The 11766-nt window shown below is 50.9% G+C and overlaps 1 protein-coding gene across 1 annotated transcript in view; it reads right to left on the reverse strand.

Annotated features, from left to right (window-relative positions):
- The window catches only part of LOC149437938 (uncharacterized), a 31062-nt gene that overhangs the window by 7328 nt on the left and 11968 nt on the right, over positions 1 to 11766 (reverse strand). The window contains exon 3 of the mRNA XM_089660439.1: positions 10141 to 10410. Within this exon, the coding sequence (XP_089516565.1) occupies positions 10141 to 10410 (270 nt within the window). The remainder of the gene's footprint in view (positions 1 to 10140; positions 10411 to 11766) is intronic.

An 11766-nucleotide genomic window follows, 5' to 3' on the forward strand; every position in this document is an offset into this window, starting at 1 on the left:
CCGTTACTTAGGGCCACATAAACGTTAATCAGGGACACAGAATTGTTACTGAGGGCCACAGAACCGTTACTTAGGGCCACATAAACGTTAATCAGGGACACAGAATTGTTACTTAGGGCCACAGAACCGTTACTTAGAGCCACAGAATTGTTACTCACGGACAGACACAGAATTGTTTCTTGAGGGACACAGAATTTTTACTGAGGGCCACAGAACCGTTACTTAGGGCCACAGAAACGTTAATCAGGGACACAGAATTGTTACTGAGGGCCACAGAACCGTTACTTAGGGCCACGTAAACGTTAATCAGGGACAGACACAGAATTGTTACTGAGGGACACAGAATTGTTACTGAGGGCCACAGAACCGTTACTTAGGGCCACATAAACGTTAATCAGGGACACAGAATTGTTACTGAGGGCCACAGAACCGTTACTTAGGGCCACAGAAACGTTAATCAGGGACACAGAATTGTTACTGAGGGCCACAGAACCGTTACTGAGGGCCACAGAACCGTTACTGAGGGCCACAGAACCGTTACTGAGGGCCACAGAACCGTTACTTAGGGCCACATAAACGTTAATCAGGGGGACACAGAATTGTTACTGAGGGCCACAGAAACGTTACTTAGGGCCACAGAAACGTTACTTAGGGCCACATAATTGTTACTCAGGGACAGACACAGAATTGTTACTGAGGGACACAGAATTGTTACTGAGGGACACAGAACCGTTACTTAGGGCCACAGAATTGTTACTCAGGGACAGACACAGAATTGTTACTCAGGGACACAGAATTGTTACTCAGGGACACAGAATCGTTGAATTAAAGAGTATGTCAGACAACATGCAGAGGAGTGGCAGAGGAGGCAATGTTTTAGGAGCGAGCAGACGTGGCAGCAGAGGAAGGGGTCGAGGCAGCACTATTCACAGCCAGAGGCCAGTGCTCCCGGTGTCATCCAGCGGTCGTGTCTCCACCGACAACCCTGCCGTCATCGATTGGTTGGCTCGGTCGTCTTCCTCTTCCCAGGTCACCTCTGACACCTACAGCCAACGGTCGGTGGGTACGTCAGACACAACCGTTAGTTGGCATGGCCCGGGACCAAGCCCACTGAAATCACGTGTCCTCTACCTGCCCCTGTCCTTTGGTGTTCCCTCACCAAGCGAAGTATCGCATGCTGTGGGCTCAGCCCCACTGTACAGTGAGGAAGAGCTAACAGAGGGCGGTCAGGAACGGGGGGAGACATCGGCCTTTTCAGCAGCCAGGCAAAGAAGTAGTGGCGAGGAGAGTGGCCCGGTAGCCGGTCTAGAGACAGGTCTGTCTCCTGACCCAGACGCAGCCGAGGGGGCTAGTAGTGAGGCGGAGACCCTACTTGATGATGAGGAGGTTGATCGCACTTGGCAGCCTCGTCGTCATCAGGCAATTTCTTCCGCATCATCAGGAGAAGAGGGTGGCAGCTTGGCAGTGAGCGAAACAGTCGGTGGGTTGCCCAGGAGACAGCAGCAGGGTCGCAGCAGTGTCAGTGGAAGCAGTGTCAGTGGAGCCAAACGGCCACGGAGTAGAGCACCAGCTCCACTGCAGCCTACCACCACGGCCAGTAGTGGTGCCGGTGTGCACGGAGGAAGCAGCAGTCAGCCAGTGAGGAGTATCGGGGGCAAAGTTTCCTACTCGGCGGTGTGGCAATTTTTCGTCAAGCCGCCCGAGGAAGTAAACGTAGCCGTATGTCGACTATGTGGCCAGAAAGTCAAGCGTGGCCAGGGGGCCCATGTTGGGACTACAGCGTTGCGGCAGCATATGCAGCGTCGCCATTTGGTGGCCTGGGAAAACCGTGATAAAGATACGGCGGTTCTGCCCGCCCCAGCCCCCGCTCCATCACCCGCTCCGTTACTTGCTCCGTCACCCGACGTCAATCGCCCTCCATCAGCCAGTCAAGGCTCCAACACCTCTGCTGAGGGGAGTTGTCGCTCGTTGGCATCTTCCGCTCGTTCAGATGCTCCTTCTCCTGCTACTCCTCTTCACGGATTCCGTCAGCAGTCTTTCTTGGAATCCGTTTCCAAGAGACAACAGTTTGCGAGCACGCACCCGACGGTGCAAAAGCTGAACGTCCTCCTGTCCAAGTTGCTGGTGCTGCAGTCCCTCCCTTTCCAAGTGGTGGACTCAGCACCTTTCAGAGAAATGATGGCTTGTGCCGCGCCGCGGTGGAGAGTGCCAAGCCGTCATTTCTTCGCCAAAAAGGCAGTGCCAGCCCTCCATTCACATGTAGAAGACATGGTGGGCCAGTCTTTGAGCATGTCGGTCTCTGCCAAAGTGCACGGCAGCGCCGACGTGTGGAGCTGTAACTACGGTCAGGGACAGTACATGTCATTTACGGCCCACTGGGTGAACGTGGTGCCGTCACAGCCGCACCAGCAACTTGGACAGGTCACGCCGCTTTTGCCTCCACGTTTGCACGTCCTTGGTCCGGCAAAGATGTCCGCCTCTACCACCTCTTCTTCCACCGTGTCCTCAGCCGCCACCCCCGTGCCAAGTCCCATTACCCGACCGGCATATCACATGTGCAGGGCGCAACGGTGTCACGCTGTTCTGCACCTGGTATGCCTTGGCAAACGTAGTCACACAGGGGAGGAACTTCTGAGTGTAATGAACAGAGAAATCGACAGATGGCTGTCTCCGCGCAAACTGAAAATCGGAACCATGTTGACCGACAACGGAAAGAACATGGTGTCTGCTCTGCATCAAGGAAGGTTGTGCCATGCGCCATGCATGGCTCACGTGTTCAATCTGGTTGTCAAGCGGTTCCTAAAATCCACCATCCCACTGCAAGACATCCTTAAAATGTCACGTAAACTTTGCATGCATTTCAGCCATTCCTACACCGCAAAGCACACCCTCCTTGAGCTGCAGCGGCAGAACGGAATTCCACAGCATCGCCTGATCTGCGACGTTGCAACAAGGTGGAATTCAACCCTACATATGTTAGACCGCCTTTACGAGCAGCGAAAGGCCATCACCGATTTCCTGATGTTACAAGCGGATAAAGGTACTCCCCTGTGTAACTTCGATGTCAGCCATTGGCAGCTCATGCGTGACACCTGCCGCTTGCTCAGGCCCTTTGAGGAGGCCACGCTATTCGTGAGTCGGCAGGACTATGGGATGAACGACGTCATTCCTCTGTTGCACGTCCTTGAACAAATGCTGTTAACAATGGCTGGTCAGGGTGCGGTAGACGTGGTGCACAGATCTCAACGCCACATGACCCCTGTGGGGACAGGACAGGAAGAAGAGGAGGAGGTAGAGGAGGACATTTGTGCTCAGGAATTATTGAGTGAAATGGGTGGTTTTTCCACTCAGCGGACAGGAGTGGAGGAGCAGGAGCATCTGGTAGAGGAGGAGGAGGAGGAGACAGAGGACCCAGACGCACCGTGGCAGTATGCTGTGGAGATGGAGGCAGGGAGTCCCTCGCATTCCTTGGCACAAATGGCCCATAGCATGCTCGGTTGCTTGCGTAGCGACAGCCGAATAATAACCATCAGACAGAGGGATGACTTTTGGCTGTCCACCTTGTTGGACCCTTGCTACCGTTCAAAAATGGTGGCCTTTTTCACACCTGCTGAGAGGGAGGCCAAAATAACGTACTATAAAAACCACCTATGTAGTCAGTTGGTCTCTGCCTTTGTGCGCCAACGTCCATCCTCAGACACTGTGGGCCCTGTGCGCTCGCGTTCCGCTGCCATGGCAGCAGGGGAGGGGTGGGGTGGTAGGAGCAGTGGCAGCTCCACCAGCAGCGGCTGCCTCAGTCTGCAGTCGATGATGAGTAGCTTTCTTCACCAGCGCAGTGAGGAAACTACTAACCAGCCGCAGCAGCAGCAGCAGCAGCATCAGGTGGACCTGGAGCAGGACCTCAAACAACAGGCTTGGGCCTACTTGGACAGCACCCTGCCAACCGAGGTAGACAATCCCCTTGACTACTGGGCAACGAAACTTGACCTTTGGCCCCAACTAGCTGAATTTGCCCTTGAAAGGCTGTCATGCCCGGCCAGTAGCGTGGCATCGGAGCGCGTGTTTAGTGCGGCAGGAGGTATTGTAACTCCGCGGAGGACACGACTGTCCACCCAAAGTGTGGAGAGACTCACGTTTGTGAAAATGAATCAGGCGTGGATTAGTCTGGATTTCAAACCACCAGTTCCTGACACAACTGACTAAATCCGCCATGAATCATGCCTCAAACATGTGCCACTTTCAGGTCTCCTCACACACTGCTGGTGTGTTCCATTTTTTGTCATAGGGTGCTGGCAGATTACGGGCCTCCCATAGCTGCTGCCAGGCCCCTAATCTGCCATGGGCCCCTATATACCGCCTCCTCATGCTGCTGCCAAGTCCAGAGTCTTTCATGGATCCCTGTACGGCCTCCCATTGCTGCTGTCTCCATCGCCACACTCTGCCATGTGCCACTTTCAGGTCTCCTCACACTGCTGGTGTGTAAAATTTTTTGACATAGGGTGCTGGCAGATTACGGGCCTCCTATAGCTGCTGCCAGGCCCCTAATCTGCCATGGGCCCCTATATACCGCCTCCTCATGCTGCTGCCAGGTCCAGAGTCTCTCATGGGTCCCTGTACGGCCTCCCATTGCTGCTGTCTCCATCGCCACACTCTGCCATGTGCCACTTTCAGGTCTCCTCACACACTGCTGGTGTGTAGAATTTTTTGACATAGGGTGCTGGCAGATTACGGGCCTCCTATAGCTGCTGCCAGGCCCCTAATCTGCCATGGGCCCCTATATACCGCCTCCTCATGCTGCTGCCAAGTCCAGAGTCTCTCATGGGTCCCTGTACGGCCTCCCATTGCTGCTGTCTCCATCGCCACACTCTGCCATGTGCCACTTTCAGGTCTCCTCACACACTGCTGGTGTGTAGAATTTTTTGACATAGGGTGCTGGCAGATTACGGGCCTCCTATAGCTGCTGCCAGGCCCCTAATCTGCCATGGGCCCCTATATACCACCTCCTCATGCTGCTGCCAAGTCCAGAGTCTCTCATGGGTCCCTGTACGGCCTCCCATTGCTGCTGTCTCCATCGCCACACTCTGCCATGTGCCACTTTCAGGTCTCCTCACACACTGCTGGTGTGTAGAATTTTTTGACATAGGGTGATGGCAGATTACGGGCCTCCTATAGCTGCTGCCAGGCCCCTAATCTGCCATAGGCCCCTATATACCGCCTCCTCATGCTGCTGCCAAGTCCAGAGTCTCTCATGGGTCCCTATACGGCCTCCCATTGCTGCTGTCTCCATCGCCACACTCTGCCATGTGCCACATTCAGGTCTCTTCACACTGCTTGTGTTTTCAATTTTTTGACATAGGGTGCTGGCAGATTACGGGCCTCCCATAGCTGCTGCCAGGCCCCTAATCTGCCATGGGCCCCTATATACCGCCTCCTCATGCTGCTGCCAAGTCCAGAGTCTCTCATGGGTCCCTGTACGGCCTCCCATTGCTGCTGTCTCCATCGCCACACTCTGCCATGTGCCACTTTCAGGTCTCCTCACACACTGCTGGTGTGTAGAATTTTTTGACATAGGGTGCTGGCAGATTACGGGCCTCCTATAGCTGCTGCCAGGCCCCTAATCTGCCATAGGCCCCTATATACCGCCTCCTCATGCTGCTGCCAAGTCCAGAGTCTCTCATGGGTCCCTATACGGCCTCCCATTGCTGCTGTCTCCATCGCCACACTCTGCCATGTGCCACATTCAGGTCTCTTCACACTGCTTGTGTTTTCAATTTTTTGACATAGGGTGCTGGCAGATTACGGGCCTCCCATAGCTGCTGCCAGGCCCCTAATCTGCCATGGGCCCCTATATACCGCCTCCTCATGCTGCTGCCAAGTCCAGAGTCTCTCATGGGTCCCTGTACGGCCTCCCATTGCTGCTGTCTCCATCGCCACACTCTGCCATGTGCCACTTTCAGGTCTCCTCACACACTGCTGGTGTGTAGAATTTTTTGACATAGGGTGCTGGCAGATTACGGGCCTCCTATAGCTGCTGCCAGGCCCCTAATCTGCCATGGGCCCCTATATACCGCCTCCTCATGCTGCTGCCAAGTCCAGAGTCTCTCATGGGTCCCTATATGGCCTCCCATTGCTGCTGTCTCCATCGCCACACTCTGCCATGTGCCACTTTCAGGTCTCCTCACACACTGCTGGTGTGTAGAATTTTTTGACATAGGGTGCTGGCAGATTACGGGCCTCCTATAGCTGCTGCCAGGCCCCTAATCTGCCATGGGCCCCTATATACCGCCTCCTCATGCTGCTGCCAGGTCCAGAGTCTCTCATGGGTCCCTGTACGGCCTCCCATTGCTGCTGTCTCCATCGCCACACTCTGCCATGTGCCACTTTCAGGTCTCCTCACACACTGCTGGTGTGTAGAATTTTTTGACATAGGGTGCTGGCAGATTACGGGCCTCCTATAGCTGCTGCCAGGCCCCTAATCTTCCATGGGCCCCTATATACCGCCTCCTCATGCTGCTGCCAAGTCCAGAGTCTCTCATGGGTCCCTATACGGCCTCCCATTGCTGCTGTCTCCATCGCCACACTCTGCCATGTGCCACTTTCAGGTCTCCTCACACACTGCTGGTGTGTAGAATTTTTTGACATAGGGTGATGGCAGATTACGGGCCTCCTATAGCTGCTGCCAGGCCCCTAATCTGCCATGGGCCCCTATATACCGCCTCCTCATGCTGCTGCCAAGTCCAGAGTCTCTCATGGGTCCCTATACGGCCTCCCATTGCTGCTGTCTCCATCGCCACACTCTGCCATGTGCCACTTTCAGGTCTCCTCACACACTGCTGGTGTGTAGAATTTTTTGACATAGGGTGCTGGCAGATTACGGGCCTCCTATAGCTGCTGCCAGGCCCCTAATCTGCCATGGGCCCCTATATACCGCCTCCTCATGCTGCTGCCAGGTCCAGAGTCTCTCATGGGTCCCTGTACGGCCTCCCATTGCTGCTGTCTCCATCGCCACACTCTGCCATGTGCCACTTTCAGGTCTCCTCACACACTGCTGGTGTGTAGAATTTTTTGACATAGGGTGCTGGCAGATTACGGGCCTCCTATAGCTGCTGCCAGGCCCCTAATCTGCCATAGGCCCCTATATACCGCCTCCTCATGCTGCTGCCAAGTCCAGAGTCTCTCATGGGTCCCTATACGGCCTCCTATTGCTGCTGTCTCCATCGCCACACTCTGCCATGTGCCACATTCAGGTCTCTTCACACTGCTTGTGTTTTCAATTTTTTGACATAGGGTGCTGGCAGATTACGGGCCTCCCATAGCTGCTGCCAGGCCCCTAATCTGCCATGGGCCCCTATATACCGCCTCCTCATGCTGCTGCCAAGTCCAGAGTCTCTCATGGGTCCCTGTACGGCCTCCCATTGCTGCTGTCTCCATCGCCACACTCTGCCATGTGCCACTTTCAGGTCTCCTCACACTGCTGGTGTGTAAAATTTTTTGACATAGGGTGCTGGCAGATTACGGGCCTCCTATAGCTGCTGCCAGGCCCCTAATCTGCCATAGGCCCCTATATACCGCCTCCTCATGCTGCTGCCAGGTCCAGAGTCTCTCATGGGTCCCTGTACGGCCTCCCATTGCTGCTGTCTCCATCGCCACACTCTGCCATGTGCCACATTATGGTCTCTTCACACTGCTTGTGTTTTCAATTTTTTGACATAGGGTGCTGGCAGATTACGGGCCTCCCATAGCTGCTGCCAGGCCCCTAATCTGCCATGGCCCCCTATATACCGCCTCCTCATGCTGCTGCCAAGTCCAGAGTCTCTCATGGGTCCCTGTACGGCCTCCCATTGCTGCTGTCTCCATCGCCACACTCTGCCATGTGCCACTTTCAGGTCTCCTCACACACTGCTGGTGTGTAGAATTTTTTGACATAGGGTGATGGCAGATTACGGGCCTCCTATAGCTGCTGCCAGGCCCCTAATCTGCCATGGGCCCCTATATACCGCCTCCTCATGCTGCTGCCAGGTCCAGAGTCTCTCATGGGTCCCTGTACGGCCTCCCATTGCTGCTGTCTCCATCGCCACACTCTGCCATGTGCCACTTTCAGGTCTCCTCACACACTGCTGGTGTGTAGAATTTTTTGTCATAGGGTGCTGGCAGATTACGGGCCTCCTATAGCTGCTGCCAGGCCCCTAATCTGCCATGGGCCCCTATACCGCCTCCTCATGCTGCTGCCTGGTCCAGAGTCTCTCATGGGTCCCTGTACGGCCTCCCATTGCTGCTGTCTCCATCGCCACACTCTGCCATGTGCCACTTTCAGGTCTCCTCACACTGCTGGTGTGTTCCATTTTTTGTCATAGGGTGCTGGCAGATTACGGGCCTCCCATAGCTGCTGCCAGGCCCCTAATCTGCCATGGGCCCCTATATACCGCCTCCTCATGCTGCTGCCAAGTCCAGAGTCTCTCATGGGTCCCTATACGGCCTCCCATTGCTGCTGTCTCCATCGCCACACTCTGCCATGTGCCACTTTCAGGTCTCCTCACACTGCTGGTGGGTTCCATTTTTTGTCATAGGGTGCTGGCAGATTACGGGCCTCCCATAGCTGCTGCCAGGCCCCTAATCTGCCATGGGCCCCCGTACCGACTCCTCATGCTGCTGCCAGGCCCGTAATCTGACATGGGCCCCTGTTGTCGCTTGTTGGCATATTCCGCTCGTTCAGATGCTCCTTCTCCTGCTACTCCTCTTCACGGATTCCGTCAGCAGTCTTTCTTGGAATCCGTTTCCAAGAGACAACAGTTTGCGAACACGCACCCGACGGTGCAGAAGCTGAACGTCCTCCTGTCCAAGTTGCTGCTGCCAGGCTCGTAATCTGTCATGCGCCCCTGTACCGCCTCCTCATGCTGCTGCCAGGTCCAGAGTGTGTCATGGGCCCCCGTACCGACTCCTCATGCTGCTGCCAGGCCCGTAATCTGTCATGGGCCCCTGTACCGCCTCCCCATGCTGCTGCCAGGTCCAGAGTGTGTCATGGGTCCCTGTACGGCCTCCCATTGCTGCTGCCAGGCCCGTAATCTGCAATGGGCCCCCGTACCGACTCCTCATGCTGCTGCCAGGCCCGTAATCTGTCATGGGCCCCTGTACCGCCTCCTCATGCTGCTGCCAGGTCCAGAGTGTGTCATGGGTCCCTGTACGGCCTCCCATTGCTGCTGTCTCTATCGCCACACTCTGCCATGTGCCACTTTCAGGTCTCCTCACACTGCTGGTGGTTTCCATTTTTGTCATAGGGTGCTGTATGGCCTCCCATTGCTGCTGCCTCCACCGTCACACTGTGGCTCCACACTCTGGTTTTGGCCCCGTGACTGCCCAAATGAGTGAAGTGTGCGGTGATTCTAAGATCGACGGCACTCATCTGCATGTCATACTGACTGACAGTATTATTTCTCTTCCCCAGCAGACTCCAAGGGCATTTAAATTAAAGGTACAGTGTTCTGCACTAATATTAAGTCTCTCTGAAGCCTAGAAACACCCTTTTTTAAGTTAAATTCACAGCGAATTTATTCGACTCGAATCGAATATTGTCCACGAATTCGCCGAATCAGTCGAATCGAATTTTTCATTTCTTTGCTCATCTCTAGTGGCAGGTTACCATTTGTGGTGTGTCTGGTGTGGGGGTGTGTGGACAGTGGAAGAGTGATTAACACCGGGGTCCTGGCTTGTAGGAAAGCTGGAGGGATCCTAGAAGGGTGTGTGATTGCTAGGCTGCTCCTCAACCCTAATTAGTGCACCAGATTGTATATAAGATTTGTATCTGCCAGTGTGTGGTCAGCCATCTGGATTGGAGTGGAGTCTCCCTGTGGTGGTGGCCAAGAGGTAGTGCGGGCTGTGAAAGTATATCACGGCTGGTTATATATACGGTTTTATATATTCAAAGTTGAGTCCCCGTTATTTCCTCTTAGCCCAAGTCACAGTCACGTGTGCGCCTTAGTTAGCTAGTCGCTGTGGGTGTGGCGTGTGGACGAATTCATGACACCATCTATCTATCTATCAATTATCTGTCTGTCTATCTATCTCTGTTTCATCTATCATTTATATATCTATATACTGCAGTATGGGTGGAATCCTGGGCACTCAGACCAGACCCGGGCGTACCTGGACAAGGGACCTCTATACTCCGGTTAGTCAGGGTGTTGCCCATGTATTGAAGTAGACAGACGGCGGTCCCATTCCCCCGGCCCTGGCAATCGGTGTTCTCAATGTGGAGCTCATTGCTGATCTCATAGGAACTCTCCAGTGGTTGATGAGTGAGATTTCCCATTCGTCCGCCCTCATAGTCCCAGATCAGAGATACATGGTTCACTTCTTGTACTTCGGTTCTACAGAGGATACTGGTGGTTTTGGTGATAGATGTGTCCAGAGATTCTTCATTAGGAATATTAAAAAAGATAAAGAAAATAAATCAATCGGGATCAATCTATCTATCTATCTATTTATCTATCTATCTATTATCTATCTATCTATTATCTATCTATCTATTATCTATCTATCTATCTATCTATCTATCTATCTATCTATCTATTATCTATCTATTATCTATCTATCTATCTATCATCTATCTATCTATCTATCTATCTATCTATTTATCTATCTATCTATCTATCTATCTGTCTATCTATTTATCTATCTATCTATCTATCTATCTATCTATCTATCTATCTATCTATCTATCTATCATCTATCTATCTATCAATCATCTATCTATCTATTATCTATCTATCTATCTATCTATCTATCTATCTATCTATCTATCTATTATCTATCTATCTATCTATCTATCTATCTATCTATCTATTATCTATCTATCTATCTATCTATCTATCTATCTATCTATTATCTATCTATCTATCTATTTTCTATCTATCTATCTATCTATCTATCTATCTATCTATCTATTATCTATTTATTATCTATCTATCTATCTATCTATCTATCTATCTATCTATCTATTATCTATCTATCTATCTATCTATCTATTATCTATCTATCTATCTATCTATCTATCTATCTATTATCTATCTATCTATCTATCTATCTATCTATCTATCTATTATCTATCTATCTATCTATCTATCTATCTATCTATCTATTATCTATCTATCTATCTATCTATCTATCTATCTATTATCTATCTATCTATTATCTATCTATCTATCTATCTATCTATCTATCTATCTATCTATTATCTATCTATCTATCTATCTATCTATCTATCTATCTATCTATCTATCTATCTATTATCTATCTATCTATCTATTATCTATCTATCTATCTATCTATCTATCTATCTATCTATCTTCTATCTATCTATCTATCTATCTATCTATCTATCTATCTATCTATCTATTATCTATCTATCTATTATCTATCTATCTATCTATCTATCTATCTATCTATCTATCTATCTATTATCTATCTATCTATCTATCTATTATCTATCTATCTATCTATCTATCTATTATCTATCTATCTATCTATCTATCTATCTATCTATCTATCTATCTATTATCTATCTATCTATCTATCTATTATCTATCTATCTATCTATCTATCTATCTATCTATCTATCTATCTATCTATTATCTATCTATCTATCTATCTATCTATCTATCTATTATCTATCTATCTATCTATCTATCTATCTATCTATCTATCATCTATCTATCTATCTATTATCTATCTATCTATCTATCTATCTATCTATCTATCTATCTATCTATC

The sequence above is a fragment of the Staurois parvus genome, unplaced genomic scaffold (genome assembly GCF_062004578.1).
Source record: "Staurois parvus isolate SC_StPar_1 unplaced genomic scaffold, SC_StPar_1.0 ptg001242l, whole genome shotgun sequence".
NCBI lineage: Eukaryota > Metazoa > Chordata > Amphibia > Anura > Ranidae > Staurois > Staurois parvus.